This window comes from Oncorhynchus clarkii, chromosome 3 (genome assembly GCF_045791955.1).
Source record: "Oncorhynchus clarkii lewisi isolate Uvic-CL-2024 chromosome 3, UVic_Ocla_1.0, whole genome shotgun sequence".
Taxonomy (NCBI): Eukaryota; Metazoa; Chordata; class Actinopteri; order Salmoniformes; family Salmonidae; genus Oncorhynchus; species Oncorhynchus clarkii.
The window spans coordinates 16,427,737-16,451,631 of NC_092149.1; the positions used below are offsets into that span (position 1 = coordinate 16,427,737).

At 45.1% G+C, this 23,895-nt stretch overlaps 1 protein-coding gene and 1 pseudogene across 1 annotated transcript; both read left to right on the forward strand.

Annotated features, from left to right (window-relative positions):
• LOC139389711 (glyceraldehyde-3-phosphate dehydrogenase) lies at nucleotides 1-4,587 on the forward strand. Its single transcript, XM_071136619.1, has 11 exons — nucleotides 1-82; nucleotides 769-814; nucleotides 1,542-1,644; nucleotides 1,923-2,029; nucleotides 2,254-2,344; nucleotides 2,566-2,681; nucleotides 2,799-2,880; nucleotides 3,121-3,272; nucleotides 3,681-3,759; nucleotides 4,001-4,182; nucleotides 4,272-4,587. Exons 2-11 carry the CDS (start codon nucleotides 792-794, stop codon nucleotides 4,339-4,341), a joined length of 1,005 nt encoding a protein of 334 aa, XP_070992720.1. The 5' UTR covers nucleotides 1-82; nucleotides 769-791; the 3' UTR covers nucleotides 4,342-4,587.
• A 6,989-nt stretch (nucleotides 4,588-11,576) lies between these two features.
• On the forward strand, nucleotides 11,577-23,809 carry LOC139384921 (opsin-5-like; annotated as a pseudogene).
• Nucleotides 23,810-23,895: the final 86 nt, after the last annotated feature.

Here is a 23,895-nt window from a genome sequence, read left to right on the forward strand (position 1 = left end):
GGAAATAAATAGGTAGCCCAGCTCTGCCAGTCCCCACTCACACCCGAAAGTCGTAAGACAGGATTGAGGCATCTCACAAACGGTAAATGACCAACCAACGGCTACATTAGGATATCTAACTAAATTCATGGCTGGGGTTAATATGGGCCTAGATAGCAAGAAGATTAGGTAGATTGTCAGCTTTTGGCTTGACAACCTTGCAATTGTTTGTTTTATTCTGAGACTTGCTGCATGCGTGGCCAATTATTTAATGTCATAGTTGATGAGATGCAGCTCGAACTACTTGATGTTTTATAGTTTTTTTTTGCTTTAGAAAAGCCTATTCGAACCTCTTGTTAAAGTGACTTCAATCTGCCTTGATTGAACTCTGAATCCCTGACGCAAAGTTTAGACTTTCAAAGTTCATAACTGTTGCTTACAACATGTTGCAATTTGCTTAAATAGACTCTTACACATTTACTCCAGTTGAAAACATTTTGCTGTTCTTTTAAATGTGTGTCTTGGTCTATTGACCTAGTGTACTTTGCATAAACTTACTATGAGTTGCAGTCATTTGTGTAGATACTGTTATCTATTCAAGGGAACCTATGGCATCCTCTATTTTCTCTCTTATGCTATGTTCTCTATGCATCTGCTTACCTTAAACCTGTAACTCTGTAGCAAAGTTCTATGCCATAAAGTATGGAAATCCCCAGAAACCATAATGGATGGTCAATGTGTGTTTTAATAGCTAATGTCTCTCCTCCTACCTCTTCTCTCCCCCCACAGAGGACTAGACCAACTCAGGCAAAATGGTGAAAGTAGGTGTCAATGGGTAAGATACATTTTCATTTAACCCCTTAACTAACACAACACACGTTCTCTGTGATGTTTTCACATGTAGACAAGTGATCACCTTATGCTTAGTTGAATAGAACAGTTTTATTGTCCAGTCTACAGTTGAAAATGTATCTTTGGCCTCACATCTGTGAGGTCTGCATTTCCCCCTCCTATCCTCTCTCCTCCACCTCTGAGGACAGTGTGTATCAGAGCCTGTCTGTCTGACCTTCATTGTCTAGTTAAAAAGTAACTACTAATCAAACAGGCCTCTCACTTGATGGTGGAGGATTACCACATGAGGGGCAGACAGGACTTTACACCACAGAGTAAAGCCTCAGTCCTGTTTACTCTGCTGGCTACGATACACACATCCCTGAACCCTGTCCTCTTTCTCTGGAAATACAGTATTTTGAGGTTCCCACATGTTCATTTGAGATTTCTCTGAAAGCTATATCCAGTCTTTTGCTTCAGGTGCTACACAACAGTCAGATGTTAGTTCAGTTGTATACATGACATTTCTATTTGCGACCTTTGAAACGTGGCTTCCTACTGAGGAATGCGCCAGCTGTTACATTAGAATACAGGAGAGACAGATGGGGGACTACCACAACTTCATTTGTTTTTCCAATGGCGAGAGGTTTATGAAACTCCATAGTATTGTTGAGGACTGGGTGTGACTTGTCACATCAATGATTAATGGAATGAATCGTCTTGTCCCCCAGATTCGGCCGTATCGGGCGTCTGGTGACCCGTGCTGCATTCCACTCCAAGAAGGGAGTTGAGATTGTTGCCATCAATGACCCTTTCATCGACCTGGACTACATGGTGAGTAGCCCACAATGGACCAGGGACTTCTAGCCCACTGAATCAGTAGAAAAACATTGATCCCTGACATGTATAAAGTAAGGTTTTAAGACTTAGTGAAATATTTTGCTTATGTATACATTTGTTCTTCAGCCTAACTTATTAAGTGGTTTCAATAACTTTAAGACCTTTTAATGTTCCTGTCAACCTGACACCCTCAATGAACAAACCAAGGCCCTGTCATAACTTAGGATATATTAACAATAGGCCAAGAGACTCACTTCCTCCTCCCTCTTCAGGTCTACATGTTCAAGTATGACTCCACCCACGGCCGTTTCCACGGTGAGGTCAAGGCTGAGGGTGGCAAGCTGGTCATCGATGGACACAAAATCACAGTGTTCCACGAGTGAGTTAATTTAATAACAAATAATTCACTTTTGTTTTCCACATCTAAAGAAATTCATACAAATCAGGTCAGCATCTGTAGAATATCCAGGAGAGACCTGAAGTCCTTGTGGCCTTATGGAATGGCGCCCCCTTGTGGAATCTATACCAATATAAATGATAGTCTATTAGTCTATGGTGCTCTGCTTCCTCATAACATAACCCTGAACCTCTTCTCGTTCTCAGGAGAGACCCAGCTAACATCAAGTGGGGAGATGCTGGTGCCACCTATGTAGTTGAGTCAACAGGTGTTTTCACCACCATTGAGAAGGCCTCTGTAAGTATCCCCATCAGTAGACACAGCATCCAGAACTGTATGATATGGGAATATCATTAGAACAGAAATGACTCCTTTATAACATGACTTTACCCATCAGGCTTAACCTGCATGTGGTGCATTATGTTGAATACATACAATAACTAGGCAATCATATTTAACCAGGCTACAAAAAAAAATGTAATAATGGACTCTAACATCTCTCCCTCCTCCTCCTCCAGACCCATCTGAAGGGCGGTGCCAAGAGGGTTGTCATCTCTGCTCCCAGCGCTGATGCACCCATGTTCGTCATGGGCGTCAACCACGAGAAGTACGAGAACTCCCTCAAGGTTGTCAGGTGAGACCTTCTTCACTCCGACTGAACACACACTCCCTCCACTTAACAGATACTATCTGCAGCGCCTGGCTATTCTGTTGCGGTTCAGACTATAATTTAGCATGTCTCTCTCCACAGCAATGCGTCATGCACAACCAACTGCCTGGCTCCCCTGGCCAAGGTCATCCACGATAACTACCACATCATTGAGGGTCTGATGGTACGGATTAAAACGCAACACCTGGGAATAATCACCTAGAGAGGGCATAATATGACATAACGACAGGTTTCACACCGACACAAAACACTAACAGTACAGAACAAGGGAAGGACTGTTTTTAAGATCACCAACACACCATCTCTGTTTTTCTTATCCAGCCGTCCCCCACTACCACTTCTGTACCTCCTTAATGTGGATCACACCTCTCTCATCTCCCTTCCCTTAACATCTCTCTCTCAGAGCACCGTTCACGCCGTCACCGCCACCCAGAAGACTGTTGATGGTCCTTCTGGAAAGCTGTGGAGGGATGGACGTGGTGCCAGCCAGAACATCATCCCTGCCTCCACCGGAGCAGCCAAGGCTGTCGGCAAGGTCATCCCCGAGCTGAACGGGTCAGTACCGCATAACTAATAACAACCAGTAAAACAAGAGACGATTATAATACGTGTATCACAAGTTCACAACCTCTAACTGACCACCATTAAACACTATTACAATAAAACTGTACATTCACTTGTAACACAACCTCTAACTAGACACCAGTAAAACACTATGACAATACAGCTGAACATTCACTAGTAACACAACCTCTAACTAGACACCAGTAAAACACTAGTATAATAACTAACCAGTTACACTTATAACACTAGTCAGCCATTACTACAGTTCAATCAACTGTAAAATGTATAGCAATGAAACATACATTTGGCTAAGAACCTGTCATGATGTCTGTATATCAACTGTAGAGGAGTAAGTTTAACTTTGACCTTTTGCTGCTGTCACTCCCTCCTTCCTCACAGCAAGATCACTGGCATGGCCTTCCGTGTCCCCACCCCCAACGTCTCAGTGGTGGACCTGACCGTCCGTCTGGAGAAACCTGTGAGTAGCCCCTCCCCCCCGCCTTACCAAACTGCCAATACACATCATGTCTGAGTGTCTATGATGTACCATGCCTACCGATACAAGCAAAAAGATAACTGTCCTAGGACCAGTTGTTAGACAGTGACCACCTAGTTAAATAAAGATCGCAGTAAAGCCCATTGTTAGGAAGACAGTACATTAGTTGGCGTTGTAAATTTAGCAACAATAAGACAACCCACCTCGTTTCCTTGAACCACAGGCCAGCTACGACGCCATCAAGAAGGTTGTCAAGGCTGCTGCCGATGGACCCATGAAGGGAATTCTCGGCTACACGGAGCAACAGGTTGTCTCTTCAGACTTCAACGGCGACACCCACTCCTCCATCTTTGATGCCGGCGCTGGCATTGCTCTGAACGACCACTTCGTCAAGCTGGTCACATGGTACGCATTCATCCTCTGCAAATATACACTCGTATCCACAGACACATTCTTGGTGAGTGAAGAAACCTGACTCTCTCCTCTCTCCCCAGGTATGACAATGAGTTTGGCTACAGCAACCGTGTCATTGACCTGATGGCTCACATGGCCACCAAGGAGTAAAGCAACCAACCAACCAAACGCTACCGAACTACGTCATGTGACCACATATTTCCCATTCGATTGGACTATCGCCCTTGCCTGAGAAAGTTACCCACATAAAAAATACCAATCACAACTATATATTTTATTTTTGTAATGTGAAGACCCTTTTCTGGTCTTGTGAAAGGTGAGATGGAATCTGGGTGTGACGACATTTTCTGTTCAACTTCCTTCATTCAGAAGTGGAATAAAAGTCCTCTGTGTAAATATGGCTTCTGTTTTAATTTGGTGTTAATGGGAAGGACAAACCCACAAATAATTCCGTTGTTATTTCTACCACACTAAGAAACCTGAATTAATAGATCACTCATACACAATGGGGAAACACTGTACAACTCAAATAGTAAACCAACTCAATTATTCCTGACCCTGGATGCATAGGAGTAGTTTAGGTACAGTATCAATACAATGAGGTTGATCTGTAAACTACATCTCTATCTGGATGCTCTTACACTCTGTTGCATATCTGATCTGTTTACTCTCGTAAGAATCCGTGCATTTGACAGATCGTAACTATGATTTCAAACAACCCAGACACTTTATAACCTTGTCACTTCCTCTGCCAGTTCACTCTTCTCAAATCAACGTTTATTGGATGTGTACACGGATTTGCAGTTGCAGTGAAAATGCTTGTTTCTAGCTTCAACAGTGTTGTAATACAATACACACAGAATCCTACAAATACATTTTGCCCAATCAATCACTTTCCAAACCATCAGCTTTAAATTCTCTAACTAGGCAAGTCGGGTAAGAACAAATTCTTATTTACAATGACTGCCTACACCAGCCAAACCCAGACACTGCTGGGCCAATTGTGTGCTGGGCCAATTGTGTGCTATTGTTTGTGCTACAGCCTGGATTTGAACCAGGGCATCTGTAGTGATGCCTCAAGCACTAATATGCAGTGCCTTCTCCCCCTTCCTGAGTTGAATCACTTTCTCTCTATTACCCCCCTCCTCCTCGGTTCAGCTCAATACTTGCTCCATTTGTTAAGACAAGGGTGTTCTGGCATGACTAACTAGAGTTGACAATGGCTGACCATTATGATTATGCAATTGGCCTTCATAACATCACACAACATATTCCCAATCGATGGTATTGACAAGGGAATCAAAACGGTAGAGGAGGTAATCCAACTACTGGGCTTTACTTTTCTGACTCGCTCGGAGACCAACAACCGACGGTTTTCACAGCATGCTGGTCCTATGGGGGCTGCAGGAGGCGTAATGAACAGTGATTATTGTAGACTTGACAGTATGTGTGTAACCGGTGCTTTAGGTGGACTTGGGATACCTATAGAGAACGTAGGGAGGTTTTCACTTTACTTCACTATAGTTGACTTGGTGCTTACAGTGGACAGAAGGGCTTAGAGAACACTGGGTTTCCATCATACTAATTGATAACCATAAGTATCATAAGTCCTTAGATCAAACATTCAACTCACTGAGTTTTTCAAATTGACCACTGAAGTATAAGTAATGAATTAGTGTCTGTTAGCTGTAATGAGTGAAAATGATCCACTTTTTGTCCGTTTTTTTTTTTAACTTTAGTGACGGTAACACACAGCAGGACTTCCAGGAGAGAAGAGAAAATGTTGATGGCTGAACACCTACTGCCACACTAAGGCATCCTCTGGTCATAAAGATGAGCCTATATTAAACACAATTTAATATAACCTTTCAAGTCAGACTTGTGTATGTGTGCGCTCCCTCAGGGTCAGGTCAAGTCAGACTTGTGTGTGTGTTAGGTGTATGTGTGCGCTCCCTCAGGGTCAGGTCAAGTCAGACTTGTGTGTGTGTTAGGTGTATGTGTGCGCTCCCTCAGGGTCAGGTCAAGTCAGACTTGTGTGTGTGTTAGGTGTATGTGTGCGCTCCCTCAGGGTCAGGTCAAGTCAGACGTGTGTGTGTGTTAGGTGTATGTGTGCGCTCCCTCAGGGTCAAGTCAGACTTGTATGTGCAGGTTGACTTTAAGCCCCAAAGAGCAGGATTGAAGATCGGGTTAATGTAGTTCAGTTTGCTGCCAGTAGGCTATGTTATGTCAACATCCCAGTGTCTAATTTCTCTCTCACGTCATGCTCTGACATGGCAGTCAGTTAGAGAAGGATTATTCTCCTGTAGTCTGATCATCATCCATAATCTTATTGAAGAGAAGACGTGTGTCTCCTGGGTGTTGTTGCTCTCATTGTTGGACACACATACAAATTATGAGTCAGTTACAGTGCCTTGCGAAAGCATTCGGCCCCCTTGAACTTTGCGACCTTTTGCCACATTTCAGGCTTCAAACATAAAGATATAAAACTGTATTTTTTTGTGAAGAATCAACAACAAGTGGGACACAATCATGAAGAGGAACGACATTTATTGGATATTTCAAACTTTTTTAACAAATCAAAAACTGAAAAATTGGGCGTGCAAAATTATTCAGCCCCCTTAAGTTAATACTTTGTAGCACCACCTTTTGCTGCGATTACAGCTGTAAGTCGCTTGGGGTATGTCTCTATCAGTTTTGCACATCGAGAGACTGACATTTTTTCCCATTCCTCCTTGCAAAACAGCTCGAGCTCAGTGAGGTTGGATGGAGAGCATTTGTGAACAGCAGTTTTCAGTTCTTTCCACAGATTCTCGATTGGATTCAGGTCTGGACTTTGACTTGGCCATTCTAACACCTGGATATGTTTATTTTTGAACCATTCCATTGTAGATTTTGCTTTATGTTTTGGATCATTGTCTTGTTGGAAGACAAATCTCCGTCCCAGTCTCAGGTCTTTTGCAGACTCCATCAGGTTTTCTTCCAGAATGGTCCTGTATTTGGCTCCATCCATCTTCCCATCAATTTTAACCATCTTCCCTGTCCCTGCTGAAGAAAAGCAGGCCCAAACCATGATGCTGCCACCACCATGTTTGACAGTGGGGATAGTGTGTTCAGGGTGATGAGCTGTGTTGCTTTTACGCCAAACATAACGTTTTGCATTGTTGCCAAAAAGTTCAATTTTGGTTTCATCTGACCAGAGCACCTTCTTCCACATGTTTGGTGTGTCTCCCAGGTGGCTTGTGGCAAACTTTAAACAACACTTTTTATGGATATCTTTAAGAAATGGCTTTCTTCTTGCCACTCTTCCATAAAGGCCAGATTTGTGCAATATATGACTGATTGTTGTCCTATGGACAGAGTCTCCCACCTCAGCTGTAGATCTCTGCAGTTCATCCAGAGTGATCATGGGCCTCTTGGCTGCATCTCTGATCAGGCTTCTCCTTGTATGGGCTGAAAGTTTAGAGGGACGGCCATGTCTTGGTAGATTTGCAGTGGTCTGATACTCCTTCCATTTCAATATTATCGCTTGCACAGTGCTCCTTGGGTTTAAAGCTTGGGAAATATTTTTGTATCCAAATCCGGCTTTAAACTTCTTCACAACAGTATCTCGGACCTGCCTGGTGTGTTCCTTGTTCTTCATGATGCTCTCTGCGCTTTTAACGGACCTCTGAGACTATCACAGTGCAGGTGCATTTATACAGAGACTTGATTACACACAGGTGGATTGTATTTATCATCATTAGTCATTTAGGTCAACATTGGATCATTCAGAGATCCTCACTGAACTTCTGGAGAGAGTTTGCTGCACTGAAAGTAAAGGGGCTGAATAATTTTGCACGCTCGATTTTTCAGTTTTTGATTTGTTAAAAAAGTTTGAAATATCCAATAAATGTCGTTCCACTTCATGATTGTGTCCCACTTGTTGTTGATTCTTCACAAAAAAATAGAGGCCTGAAATGTGGCAAAAGGTCGCAAAGTTCAAGGGGGCCGAATACTTTCGCAAGGCACTGTACATGTGTGCTCTTTTTACGTTATCACAAGTGGTGATATTTCTTCTACGGTATTAAACAATGGATACAGAGAGAGAGAGAGAGAGAGAACATGGAAGAGAGAGAAAGAGATTGGTGAGAGAGAGAGAGAGAGAGAGAGAGAACATGGAAGAAAGAGAGAGAGAAAGAGGTTAGAGAGCATGGAAGAGAGAGAAAGAGATTGATGAGAGTGAGAGAGGGAGAGAGAGAGAGAGAAAGAGGTCAGAGAGCATGGAAGAGAGAGAAAGAGATTGATGAGAGAGAGAGAGACAACATGGAAGAAAGAGAGAGAGAAAGAGGTCAGAGAGCATGGAGGAGAGATAAAGAGATTGATGAGAGTGAGAGAGGGAGAGAGAGAGAGAAAGAGGTCAGAGAGCATGGAAGAGAGAGAAAGAGATTGATGAGAGAGAGAGAGAAAACATGGAAGAAAGAGAGAGAGAAAGAGGTCAGAGAGCATGGAGGAGAGAGAAAGAGATTGATGAGAGTGAGAGAGGGAGAGAGAGAGAGAAAGAGGTCAGAGAGCATGGAAGAGAGAGAAAGAGATTGATGAGAGAGAGAGAGAGAACATGGAAGAAAGAGAGAGAGAAAGAGGTCAGAGAGCATGGAAGAGAGAGAAAGAGATTGATGAGAGTGAGAGAAGGAGAGAGAGAGAGAAAGAGGTCAGAGAGCATGGAAGAGAGAGAAAGAGATTGATGAGAGAGAGAGAGAGAACATGGAAGAAAGAGAGAGAGAAAGAGGTCAGAGAGCATGGAGGAGAGAGAAAGAGATTGATGAGAGTGAGAGAGGGAGAGAGAGAGAGAAAGAGGTCAGAGAGCATGGAAGAGAGAAAGAGATTGATGAGAGTGAGAGAGGGAGAGAGAGAGAGAAAGAGGTCAGAGAACATGGAGGAGAGAGAAAGAGATTGATGAGAGAGAGAGAGAGAACATGGAAGAAAGAGAGAGAGAAAGAGGTCAGAGAGCATGGAAGAGAGAGAAAGAGATTGATGAGAGTGAGAGAGGGAGAGAGAGAGAGAAAGAGGTCAGAGAGCATGGAAGAGAGAGAAAGAGATTGATGAGAGAGAGAGAGAGAACATGGAAGAAAGAGAGAGAGAAAGAGGTCAGAGAGCATGGAGGAGAGAGAAAGAGATTGATGAGAGTGAGAGAGGGAGAGAGAGAGAGAAAGAGGTCAGAGAGCATGGAAGAGAGAAAGAGATTGATGAGAGTGAGAGAGGGAGAGAGAGAGAGAAAGAGGTCAGAGAACATGGAGGAGAGAGAAAGAGATTGATGAGAGAGAGAGAGGGAGAGAGAGAGAGAAAGAGGTCAGAGAGCATGGAAGAGAGAGAAAGAGATTGATGAGAGAGAGAGAGAGGGAGAGAGAGAGAGAAAGAGGTCAGAGAGCATGGAGGAGAGAGAAAGAGATTGATGAGAGAGGGAGAGAGAGGGAGGTCAAAAAGGCTCAGATCCTTCCATTTATTTTCCCTCTGTGTGCCTTTTCGGACCACGCACTCACTGATCATTTCTCCGCCAGATTGTTGACAGCAAGTTGATTTACTCTTCTCTTTACTCTCCCCTACCCTCTCTGCTCTCCTCTCCCATACCCTCTCTGCTCTCCTCTCCCCTACCCTCTCTGCTCTCCTCTACCCTCTCTGCTCTCCTCTCCCCTACCCTCTCTGCTCTCCTCTACCCTCTCTGCTCTCCTCTACCCTTTCCCCTCTCCTCTCCCCTACCCTCTCTGCTCTCCTCTACCCTTTCCCCGCTCCTCTCCCCTACCCTCTCTGCTCTCCTCTCCCCTCTCTGCTCTCTTCTCCCCTACCCTCTCTGCTCTCCTCTACCCTTTCCCCTCTCCTCTCCCCTACCCTCTCTGCTCTCCTCTACCCTTTCCCCTCTCCTCTCCCCTACACTCTCTGCTCTCCTCTACCCTATCTGCTCTCCCCTACCCTCTCTGCTCTCCTCTACCCTTTCCCCTCTCCTCTCCCCTACCCTCTCTGCTCTCCTCTACCCTTTCCCCGCTCCTCTCCCCTACCCTCTCTGCTCTCCTCTACACTTTCCCCTCTCCTCCCCCCTACCCTCTCTGCTCTCCCCTACCCTCTCTGCTCTCCTCTCCCCTACACTCTCTGCTCTCCTCTACCCTCTGCTCTCCCCTACCCTCTGCTCTCCTCTACCCTTTCCCCTCTCCTCTCCCCTACACTCTCTGCTCTCCTCTACCCCCTGCTCTCCCCTACCCTCTGCTTTCCTCTACCCTTTCCCCTCTCCTCTCCCCTACCCTCTCTGCTCTCATCTACACGTTCCCCTCTCCTCCCCCTACCCTCTCTGCTCTCCTCTACCCTGTCTCTTCTCCTCTCCCCTACCCTCTCTGCTCTCCTCTACCCTGTCTCCTCTCCCCTATCCTCTCTGCTCTCCTCTACCCTGTCTCCTCTCCTCTCCCCTACCCTGTCTGCTCTCCTCTACCCTGTCTCCTCTCTTCTCCCCTACCCTCTCTGCTCTCCTCTACCCTCTCCTCTCTCCTCTCCCCTTTCCCCTCTCCTCTACCCTCTCTGCTCTCCTCTACCATTTCCCCTCTACTCTCCCCTACCCTCTCTGCTCTCCTCTCTCCTCTCCTCTCCCCTACCCTCTCTGCTCTCCTCTACCCTTTCCCCTCTGCTCTCCTCTCTCCTACCCTCTCTGCTCTCCTCTACCCTACCCTCTCTGCTCTCCTCTACCCTCTCCCCTCTCCTCTCTCCTACCCTCTCTGCTCTCCTCTCTCCTACCCTCTCTGCTCTCCTCTACCCTTTCCCCTCTGCTCTCCTCTCTCCTACCCTCTCTGCTCTCCTCTACCCTACCCTCTCTGCTCTCCTCTACCCTCTCCTCTCCCCTACCCTCTCTGCTCTCCTCTACCTTTTCCCCTCTGCTGTCCTCTCTCCTACCCTCTCTGCTCTCCTCTACCCTACCCTCTCTGCTCTCCTCTACCCTCTCTCCTCTCCTCTCCCCTACCCTCTCTGCTCTCCTCTACCCTTTCCCCTCTGCTCTCCTCTTTCCTACCCTCTCTGCTCTCCTCTCTCCTACCCTCTCTGCTCTCCTCTACCCTCTCCCCTCTCCTCTCTCCTACCCTCTCTGCTCTCCTCTCCCCTATTTTTTTCTCTCCATCAATATATATCTACCGAACCATTGCTGTCTCTCTCTCTGTCCGCGTTAGCTAATACTATAGGGAATTTAACATCCTTAACTCTCACTTTGTTTTTTTGTGCACGTCTAGGGAGTTAAAACCTCTTACCTTCCACTTTCTAGCACGTTCTCTGTCTCAGTACGTTATTCTCCTCCTCTCTCTTTTGACCTCTTCTGTCTACTGGGCTTTACAGTAAAATCTCCCTCGCTCTCTCTGTCTTCTTATCTCCACCAGTTGATGTCTCTGGGAGGAAATGGCTCATGGAAGGGCTCTGTCCCATCCTCCATCCCTACTGCCTTCCTTTCTCACCTCTCCCTCAGCACTGACTTGGGAGTCGCCATCTTCCTCATCCTCACAGGTGAGTCAAATCTACCGTCTGCCTATATATAATACATTCACCCCCTAGACACTATACCCCTATACCCTCTAACCACTGATATAAATTTGAAATGATAGGATTTTACACTATGTGTACTATAAGCAATATGGTGAAGAATCCTCAAAGCCTAGAGGGCAAGTTTGAGATATGACCATATTACATCAAATAATTTCAGATCTATACAAGTGTCTAGAGACTTGGGCATATAGGCTCAGGGTTGTTGGTTGATTTGAAATTAGGCATCTCTCCTCATCACAGATGAGAGATTCAGTGTTGGTGTCAGTTAGTTTCAGAGTTTGGTTGGTATTCCTCCTGAGTAACTCACTGGTAGAATAACATAATCTGTACAGTGTAGAAGTATTAGGCTTGGCTTAAGGTATATTTATGGGGGTGAAATTCTGTTCAGATAAATCAAGACTTAAAAACAATATGAACAAAATCTAATTTGATCCCAGAGGACTGAAAGGTTTTCGATATATAAGCTGGGCAACAGCTTTTCACATCTTAATCATCGGAATCCAGAGCCCACGCAGATGGCTGAATGGGTTTACTTTGTTTCAACACAAATCTGTCATCAATCAGGATCAACCTTTCTGATCAAGTCAGTCAGTGATCTAACTCTCTATGACTGTTTCCATTACGGAGCTGTGGAGACAGACTGAATACAAAGTGTATTAGCATAGCAACCCCAGGGTCACACCAGAGAGGAGAGGACACACAGAGAGAAGAGAGGACAGAGGAGAGAGGATACATAGAGAGAGCACAGAGGAGAAAGGAAAGGAGAGAGGATACATAGAGAGAGCACAGAGGAGAGATGAAACGATACAGGATACATGGAGAGGAAATGAGAGAGCAGAGAGGAAAGGAGAGAGGAAAGGTGAGAGGAATGGAGAGAGGAAAGAAAAGAGAGGAGAGGATACACATGAGGAATCACAGCATGGAACATTCCATACCTGTTGCTCCCAATAATTACCTACCTACACAACAAATCAAATGACTCTATGAACAGCACCCTGCACCCTACTGGCCAGCCAACCAGCAAGCAACCATGTCGATTCAGCTAGAGCATTTATTCACTTTGGACCCGTATTATACCCCAAAGTGGACAGTGAGCTGGTCTACATGCCAATAATGCTGAAACAATATTTTCAGTGTGTGTTTAATGACTACCCACTGTGATAATACTGCTGTACCATAAGAGAGTATATCATATAGCAAACTAAAGCTATCTCTTTCCCTCCTCCTCTCCCCTGTTTCTGCCACATCTATCCATCTCTCTCTCTTTATCACTCTGTTGTCTCTTCTTTCTCTGCTTCCTCTCTTCCTCTTCGTCATCAACTCTGTCTCTATACTTCTATCTTTCTCTCTCTCCCCGTCGCTTCAAACCTCCTATCTCCCCGCTCCTCTCTTCCTTCTCTCCTCTCTTCTTCTCCAGGTGTAGTGTCAGTGGTTGGGAATGGCATAGTGCTGTTGGTTTACTGTAGAAAGAAGAAGAAACTCAGACCACCAGAACTCATGACTATTAACCTGGCCATCTGTGATTTTGGATACAGCCTCTTGGGGGCGCCATGCCTCATAATTTCCAGGTGAGCGATTCCTGTCGACCAATGTTCAATCCCCCATACTGATAGTATGAATATCAAACTAGAGAGAATGTTATTGTACAGGTGTCTTTTACCCAAATCAATTGACAGTTAACACTCACATCCCATGAATCAGAAAAAAGTGCTTAGTGTTCCAATGACCAATGATCATTATCAGATCATTAACTCCTCCTCTGGTCCACCAGTGTGTCCCATGGCTGGGTGTTTGGGGAAGCAGGGTGCCTGTGGTACGGGTTGCAGGGCTTTGTTTTTGGGATGGGCTCCCTCATCACCACCTGTCTCATCTCTCTGGACCGCTGCCTCAAGATCTGCAGCTTCAGATACGGTCAGTGGGATTCCCTTCATTTCTTTTTACATATTTGATTTGTTCTATCTTTTGAGTCATGTGGGTAAGTGCATACTTATCCTATCCTATTCTTCTTCTTTCTTCTTTCTTTTTGACATACTTTCCCTTGGGAAGACAATGATAAAGTGTTGTTGAATCCCAAAAACATTTAACTTACCTAGGCTACATTTATCCTTCATCCTTATCTGATATTTTTCCAAACATTTCATAACATGAAATACATGTGTTACGGATACCATTATCCTGTGTGTGTGTGTATCCTGTGTGTGTGTGTATCCTGTGTGTGTGTATCCTGTCTCCCCTCACAGGTGAACATCATCACTCCCCAATCAGTCAACAATCAACCCATCAATCAGAAGACACACCTCCTCCTGTTTCCTACCCTATCACAGTTCCTTCCCCATGGTTTAAAAACCCCATCATTTGTTTGCTCTGGAGCTCAATCTCTTTGTAAATGCCATGTTTGTAGAGCTCTGTTTTTTGACGCTCTCTCTTTGTGTCTTAACCTCTTCTTTTGTTTGAGCACCTCCAAATCACTTTGTCATCTCCTGTGAGTATTGTTTTGGTTATGGTGTTTGTTTGTTGCTGGTGGGAAAAGGGGGAAACCAAGACAAGTCGCCCATGGGCATACACTACCCGTAGGTAAACATTGTTAAACACACTAGTTAGAACTGGGCGGACCACCCACTGTATTTTTGGTTAGTTAGCTGTTGTTAAAGTAGGCTAGTCTAGCTTAGGGGTGTTTTTGCATATTTGTTTCTTTCCTTGGGTCCAGCTCAGCCCCTTTTCCTGCTCCCCCCATTACCGTGTGTTTATCAAATAAACCTTGAGTTTGACGGTAGATTTCACTTGTCCTGGTTATTACGTTCACACTTTTACTTTGTCACAATTATAATTTGCATGAGTTATGTTACGCGTCTCATTACCATCCCCCCTAGACTGTCGGGCCAAAAGGGATTCGTAACATAAGTGGGGGCTCATCCGGGATCTGTCTTTACTGACACCCATGCCGCTCATGTAGATTGTTGATAGTGGTATAGTTCAGTGTTGAGCGTCATAGCTGAAGTAGCATTAGTGTTTGCTATTTTCGTTGGCTCTTGTGAAGTAGTGTAAGATGGCTACTTTTGATTTGAAGTCCTTTTTGGATAACCCTTCGTGGGAGGTTTTTGATAAATGTCGTAGAGTTGACTTAGTGACCGTGGCTGACCATTATTCAGTATCGATTCCACAGAATGTAGTTAAGTCGGAGGTTAAAAAGCTGGTGTTAAATGTATTGTTGGAAGAGCAGGTGCTTGTGTTACCACTGCCTGAGTCTACTAACCCTATAGGGGATGTTGCTGCTCCTGTAAGCCCATTGGTGTCTGATAATGAGGGCGAGGCTAAAACACCAGCCACATTGTCCCATTTTGATCCACGCTCCCCACTGTCAAACGGTGATGCCAGGAGGGATGTCCGTTTAGCACAGTTACAACTAGAGGTGGAAGAGAGAGCCCAAATTAGGCGAGAGACTCTCCAGTTGGAGAAAGACTTATGTGGAATTTGCTAGAGACAAGGGAAATCTGTTTGATAAATGGCATGCTGCTAGTAAGGTAATTGATTTCAACTCTCTCCGGGAGTTAATCTTGTTGGAAGAGTTTAAAAATTGCTTACCCGAACGCATTGTAGTTTACCTAAACAAACAGAAAGTATCCTCCCTGGCAGAAGCGTCTGTATTGGCAGACGAGTTTGTGTTGACGCACAAGAGTGTGTTTTCGGCTCAAACTGAGAGTAGAACCACTGAGTTTCCTACCTTTAGCCCTAGTCGGCCAGCAGTAGTATATCGAGCACGCCAGAAGACTGAGCGTTCTTGTTTCTATTGTCATAAAGTGGGACATATGATTAATGATTGCTTCCTGCTTAAACGCAAACAAGGGATGCCTCTTCGTGCCAAGCCGCCAACAGGTGTTGCTCTAATTCGTACGGTTGTGAGGTCTGCAACAAAACAGGTGCCTAAGGGTAACTGTAGTTTGAAAGTCTCAGTCCCCGACCGCAGTTATGAACCATTCATTTCCGATGGGTTTGTGTCCCTAACGAATGACGGAGCGTCTCAGCGTCCGGTTAAAATCCTTAGAGATACTGATGCGGCGCAGTCGTTAATATTGTCTGATGTGTTGCCCTTATCTGACGATACATACTGTGGTTCCAGTGTGTTAGTGCAGGGTATTGAAATGGGTTTTGTCCCCGTGCCGTTGCACTTTGTGAAAGTACACTCTGAGTTAATCAGTGGAATATTCAGAGTGGGGGTACGTCCTAAGTTGCCAGTGAAAGGTGTGACCTTTATAATGGGTAACGATATTGCCGGAGGAAAGGTAGTACCCGTATTGGAAGTATTGGACAAAAGTGACCACTCTCTCTCGAATGAGTTGGCACAGAGTTATCCACATGTGTTCCCCGCTTGTGCTGTCACTCGTGCTCAGGCACTACAAGAGGGTGACGTGATAGATTTGTCGAACACTGTTCTGTTCAAAGAGGATGATCAAGAGGATGGATTGTGTGATACCTCTGAGAAGCTGATCACCTCTGACAAACAGCCCAGGAAAGAATTAAAGAATGTTGAACTTATTGCTGATGCAATACAGTTACCAGTCACTCGTGAGCAGCTGATTGCTAACCAAAAGGTTGACAACAAACTTGTTAAATATTTTTCTAGTGTTGTCTCGTTAGAAGAGGTGAAGAAGAAGAATGTAGCTTACTTCATTGATGGTAATCTCCTCATGCGTAAATGGAAATCCCATGTTGACGCGGGTGGAGATTGGAATGCTGTTTACCAAATAGTGATTCCTACAGCCTTTCGACAAAATGTGTTATCCCTTGCTCATGATCACCAGTGGTCTGGTCATTTAGGAATCACAAAGACTTATGATCGGATCCTTCGACATTTCTTTTGGCCGGGTTTAAAACAAGATGTGGCTCAGTTCTGTCGGACATGCCACACCTGTCAGATAACAGGAAAACCAAATCAGGTTATTCCTCCTGCTCATCTTTGTCCTATACCTGTCATAGGTGAACCATTTGAGCATGTGGTGGTTGAATGTGTCTGACCGTTACCGAAGACAAAATCGGGTAACCAGTTTTTGTTAACGATAATGTGTATGGCTACAAGATACCCCGAGGCTATTCCTCTGAGAAGGATTACAGCCCCGGTAGTGAGTAAAGCCTTAATAAAATTCTTCACGACATTCGGGTTACCTAAGGTGGTACAAAGCGATCAAGGTACCAATTTCCTATCCAAGCTCTTCAAGCAGGTGTTGAAATCCTTATCAATTATGCACCGTGTGTCAAGCGCCTATCACCCAGAGTCTCAGGGTGCGCTTGAAAGATGGCATCAGACACTGAAGTCTATGCTACGTAAATATTGTTTGGAATCTGAGAAAGATTGGGATGAGGGAGTTCCTCTAGTTTTGTTTGCTGCTCGTGAAACTGTGCAGGAGTCCCTAGGTTTCAGCCCGGCTGAACTAGTGTTTGGTCACACAGTGAGAGGACCAATGAAAGTCCTTAAAGAACAGTTCTTGTCCCAAGAGTTGTGTACCAGAGATGAGAATGTGTTGGACTATGTTAGTCGCTTTCGTGAGCGCCTACACCAAGCTTGTGCTCTCGCAAAGGAAGCTCTGTCTTCCTCACAGAGGAGCATGAAAAGACACTATGATAAAGAGGCTGTTTCTCGTCCACTACAGCCAGGTGACCAAGTACTGGTGTTATTACCTGTTCCAGGATCTTCACTGTCAGCTCGTTTCTCTGGTCCTTATTTGATTGAAAAGAAAATAAGTGAAACTGACTATGTGCTTCAAACTCCTGATAGACAACGCCAATCTCGTGTGTGTCACATTAACATGTTGAAAGCTTACCACACCCGACCCATCACACAGTTAGATAGTTCAAAAACAGAGGAAGGTACTGCTGTCTCCTCTGCTACTACTGCGATGATAGTGGACTGTCATATTGATGATGATGATGATGGATTGGAGTTGCGCAATACTCAACAGCAGTGTGTTAGATTGCCCAACTCAGAAATGCTGCTGTCTATCCAGTCGGGTCTGGTTCATTTAACGGATGGACAGGCTAATGATATTGTGAGGCTACTACACAGTTTTCCATGTCTCTTTAATGACGTTCCTACTCGCACAAATGTGTTGGAACATGACATTAATGTTGGAAATGCTACACCTATCAAGCAACACCCATATCGTATCAACGCTTCCAAGAGGAAGATAATGAGGGATGAGGTGAGATATTTGTTGGAGAATAACCTGGCTAAGCCAAGTTCAAGCCCTTGGAGTTCTCCTTGCATTCTGGTTCCTAAACCTGATGGTACGTCCAGGTTATGTACGGATCATCGAAAGGTAAATTCTGTCACAATGCCAGATTCGTTCCCGTTACCCAGACTGGACGACTGTATCGACACTATTGGTGCTGCTAAGTATGTAACCAAGTTGGACCTCTTAAAAGGTTACTGGCAGGTTCCGTTAACTTCACGTGCTTCTGAGATTTCTGCCTTTGTGACCCCAGACAACTTCCTACAGTACTCAGTCATGGCTTTTGGGATGCGAAATGCACCAGCCACTTTCCAACGACTGGTTAACTCCGTATTAGCTGGCGTTCCTAATTGTAGTGCATACCTTGATGACCTAGTGATTTATTCGTCTGAGTGGTCAGATCATGTTGACTCGCTAAGGGTAGTATGTGAACGGTTGGCAGCTGCTTCTCTAACCCTGAACTTAGCAAAGTGCGAGTTTGGGAAGGCTACTGTTACCTATCTCGGTAAAGAGGTTGGCCATGGACAGGTGCGCCCTGTTGATGCCAAGGTCTTGGCTATAACTGCATTCCCTGCACCTACCACCAGACGAGAGCTACGCTGCTTTTTAGGGATGGTTGGCTACTACCGTAGCTTCTGAGTTGCTCCATTGACTGATTTGCTCAGTCCGGCTAGACCATTTGTGTGGTCCCCTGAATGTAAGAGCGCTTTTGAATCAGCGAAAGCACTCTTATGTAGTACCCCTGTACTTGCTGCTCCGGATTTTGAACAACCGTTCAAACTTGAGGTAGATGCTAGTGCCAGAGGTGCTGGTGCTGTTCTACTGCAACAGGACCAGAGTGGAGTAGATCATCCTGTTTGTTATTTTTCCCGTAAGTTTAAATGTCAAACAAACTATGCGACAATAGAACAAGAAGCTCTTGCTTTGTTGTTGGCTCTGCAATACTTTGAAGTATACATTGGTTCTAGTGCCCTACCAGTGATTGTGTATACTGACCATAACCCCTTAGTTTTTCTCCACCGAATGTACAACCAGAACCAGCGCCTTATGCGTTGGGCGCTGATTGTACAAAATTATAATTTGGAGATCCGCCACAAAAAGGGTTCTGATAATGTGTTGGCAGATGCTTTGTCTCGTGTGTAATGATTTTTGTATGTTTTGGTTGACTTTGTTATTGTTGTGAGTATTCATGGTAATACTGTGGTCGCAATCCCCCCTAGGGTTGCTCTTTTAAGGGTGGGAGTGTTACGGATACCATTATCCTGTGTGTGTGTGTATCCTGTGTGTGTTTCTTTTCTCTCTGTCTCCCCTCACAGGTGAACATCATCACTCCCCAATCAGTCAACAATCAACCCATCAATCAGAAGACACACCTCCTCCTGTTTCCTACCCTATCACAGTTCCTTCCCCATGGTTTAAAACCCCCATCATTTGTTTGCTCTGGAGCTCAATCTCTTTGTAAATCCCATGTTGGTAGATCTCTGTTCTTCATAATTTCAGTAGCTCAATCTCTTTGTAAATGCCATGTTTGTAGATCTGTTTTTTGACTCTCTCTTTGTGTCTTAACCTCTTCTTTTGTTTGAGCACCTCCAAATCACTTTGTCATCTCCTGTGAGTATTGTTTTGGTTATGGTGTTTGTTTGTTGCTGGTGGGAAAACGGGGAAACCAAGACAAGTCGCCCATGGGCATACACTACTCGTAGGTAAACTTTGTTAAACACACTAGTTAGAACTGGGCGGACCACCCACTGTATTTTTGGTTAGTTAGTTAGCTGTTGTTAAAGTAGGCTAGTCTAGCTTAGGGGTGTTTTTGCGTATTTGTTTCTTTCCTTGGGTCCAGCTCAGCCCCTTTTCCTGCTCCCCCCATTACCGTGTGTTTATCAAATAAACCTTGAGTTTGACGGTAGATTTCACTTGTCCTGGTTATTACGTTCACACTTTTACTTTGTCACAATTATAATTTGCATGAGTTATGTTACGCGTCTCATTACCATCCCCCCTAGACTGTCGGGCCAAAAGGGATTCGTAACAACATGTCTGATACTCAATTGAGAGAACAAAAGGGGTGACACAAAAGGATGTTGTTGACCCCTGACCCCTTTTAGTGGCCTCATTGACTTCCTGGTTTTCCCTGAGGCTTTCGTCAGTGGGTCAGAGCAAGGCCCTTGCTTTGAATATGCCCTTTATACTGAGCATGTCAGATGATTAATTTTGAACAGAATATTGAACAGAACCTCTGCATTAAATGATCTAATCTAAACATACACTATTTATACAAAAGTATGTGGACACCCCTTCAAATTAGTGGATTCGGCTATTTTAGCCACACCCGTAAATAAAATCTAACACACAGTCATGCAATCTCCATAGACAAACATTGGCAGTAGAATAGCCCGTACTGAAGAGCTCAGTGACTTTCAACGTGGCACCGTCATCGGATGCCACCTTTCCAACAAGTCAGTTCATCAAATGTCTGCCCTGCTAGAGCTGACCAGGTCAACTGTAAGTGCTGTTACTGTGAAGTGGAAACGTCTTGAATCAACAACCGCTCAGTCGTGAAGTGGTAGGCCGAGGCTGCACAAGCTCACAGAACGGGACCGCCAAGTGCTGAAGCATGTAGGGCTTGTCCGTCTGTCCTCAGTTACAACACTCACTACCAAGTTCCAAACTGCCTCTGGAGGCAAAGTCAGAGCATTAACTGTTTGTCTGGAGCTTCATGAAATGGGTTTCCATGGCCAAGCGTTGGCTGGAGTGGTGTAAAGCTTGCCGCTATTGGACTCTGGAGCAGTGTAAACGCGTTCTCTGGAGTCATGAATCACGCTTCACCACCTGGCAGTCCAACGGACGAATCTGGGTTTGGTGGATGCCAGGAGAACGCTACCTGCCCGAATGCATAGTGCCAACTGTAAAGTTTGGTGGATGAATAATGGTCTGGGGCTTTTTTTCATGGTTTGGGCTAGGCCCTTTAGTTCCACTGAAGATAAATCTTTACGCTACAGCATACAACGATATTCTAGACGATTCTGGGCTTCAAAATATGTGGCAACAGTTTGGGGAAGCCCTTTCCTGTTTCAGCATGGCAATGACACCATGCACAAAGCGAGGTCCATACAGAAATGGTTTGTCGAAATCAGTGTGGAAGAACATGACTGACCTGCACCGAGCCCTGACCTCAACTCCATGGAACACCTTTGGAATGAATTGGAACGCCAACTGCGAGCCAGGCCTAATCGCCCAACATCAGTTCCTGTCCACTTACCTTTGGTCATGTAGTGTAGTCTATAATCTGTTTGTCTGTATGTCCGACTCTTTCTTCAAGCCCACGTTGTAGAGATAATTGGGGTAAGAGCAGCTTTTGATATTTTTGATTGGTCCAGAGTCCAGCTTGATCTTGTTGATCTGGAGATGACTTTTAGGGTTACGTAGACACTTCCAAATACCTGATTGTTTAGGTAACACCGGGACAACCTCAGAAGAACTCTAAGGGAGAGGTAGCAATGATGCTATTGTATTGCTGTTTAGGGGTAGTCATGCAGGTAACTATAGGAAGGGGAAGGGTAGTTGTCAGGCAGGGTTAATGTCTGGACTACCAACATGCAGCACTACATAAAGAAATGAAAAACCGTAAATATCACACACAACCATTTAAACTACTAGCATCCATTTTCAGGGCTCAGTTGCAACAGATGCCTTAGTTTCAATGAGACTCCCTGTTAAAATAAAGGAAATATACATGTATTCATTACACACATCATACATCTGGAGCCTCTGGATCAATCCTACTTCTTATTTACTAATTACTGGTCAATCAAACAACGTGCTTCACTTTATTCATCTTAACCAATGAGAATAAATAATGGTGAAATAAAATCCCTCCATCTCTCTCTACCAGGTCAGTGGATCGAGGTTGTGGTTCTACTCTCTGTTCTGGGCCTCCTTGCCTGTCTTCGGCTTCGGCAGCTACGGACCAGAACCCTTTGGGAGCAGCTGCACCATCAACTGGTACTCCTGACTCTCTCTTATTAGACTCTGTTTTGATGTGTGTGTGTTGTGTGTGTGTGTGTGTGCGTGTGTGTGTGAATGTCTGCAGTTATAAAAGCATTCATCTCATCCAGCAGCAGCAATTCAGCCTGGGTACGAGGTTATAAAAGTATGTATAAATATACATCTTCTTCTTCCTCTTTTCTTTGAGGTGGGGGATGAGGTCATCTTTGATCGACAGGGCCTACATCTTGCTGATCCTGATCATGTGCTTTTTTCTCCCCACACTGACCATCGTCGCCTCCTACATGACCATTCTGCTGAAGGTGAGAGAAACTGCACCCAGCTGGCACAAAATGGCTGATTCAGTAGGGTAGAGTCCAGGGAACTCAACTCAGACTCTGCAAAAAACAGCATGCCATGTAACTCATTGATTAATGGAATCAATTGTCCTGGCATATTCTGAGTGGGGCACACTATAACATATGGAATGCATGGGTCGTACAGTCCAGCCAGCATGATCTATTACCGTGATGGTGGACTCAATAGCTGTAGCCAACAGGTGGTCTAGCGTGCGTGGCCCTTGTGTATTTGTTTGTGTTTACTGACATGTCTCTCTGTGTAGGTTTACCTTTCTAGTCGCGCTCTGGCATCTATTCCCTCCTCAACTATCACTCACACCAGCAAAGACCTGAGACTCACAAAGATACCTACATGTACATACTACCTCAATAAGCCTGACTAACAGGTGTCTGTATATAGCCTTGCTACTCTTTGTTCAAATGTATTTTTACTGTTTTATTTCTTTACTTACCGACACACACACACACCTTTTTTTCCCGCACCAGAGCCTGTAAGTAAGCATTTCACTGTTGTATTCGACGCACGTGACAAATAAACTTTCATTTGATTTGGTATGTGGAAAACAGACTGTTAGAAGAAGCTTAGTTACTGGCTTGAAATGATGTCATAACATCTGCTTTATTCCAATGTTAACTTTTGTATTAACATTGTAACAAGTGTGTAAGTACAGACAGCACAGTATATATTTATGTTGTTTCATCTACTGTCTGTCTGTCCCAGATAGCAGCTGTGGTGTGCTCCACCTTCCTCTTATCTTGGACTCCCTATGCCATTGGCTCCCTCTACTCTGCCTTGGCCCCCAAGGAGGAGCATTGGGCCAGGGAGGCCATGCAGGGAGGAGGCCCCTCCATGGGGACTGGAGGATCCACCGGGATGGCCTCAGCCTTCCCAAACATCCCCAACTCAATTGGACCTCCACGGAAAACTACGGAAGTGTCTACTACGACCCTGGAGAATCCTTGCGGGACGTGACCAACCCAGATCCCTACTCCTATTCTGGCTTAGGCCACAGTCTGTCTGCTGCTTCCACCCGCAGTTCAGCCCCAGGCCAGGAGGGGGAGTCGGAGACAGGGAGCAACCGGCCGGTGTCCTGCCTGCCACCTATGGTGTCTCTGATACCAGCAATGTTCACCAAGTCTCACTGCATGATTAACCCCTTCATCTGCCAGATCATGAACAAGGAGTTCAGAGAGGATGTGTACGACATACTGTTTGGGAGACAGAACGGGGAGAGGAGGAGAATGCGGGGAAGAGCAGGGAGCTACTCTGACAGTAAGGTGTCTTTTATAGCTACAGGTGCAGAATGACAGATAACTGTCTCTATTTTTCTCCTCAGCCCACAAAGGCAGCGTCTCCTACTGCCACAGCTGGCGAGGGAGGAGCAACCCCAAGGCCATGCCCATGGTGGAGTTGGGGAAGAAAGAGAGGGCCCCACCATCTCGGTGGGGTGGGACGCCCTGGGCGTGGCCTCGCTGGACACACAGGTCAACATGGATGGAGTCTGAGCGAGGCAGGGAGAGAGACAGAGGGAGAGCTGGGGGGGTTCCACCTCTAGTAGTCTGCTGACCGAGTGATAGAGGGAGAGATAGAT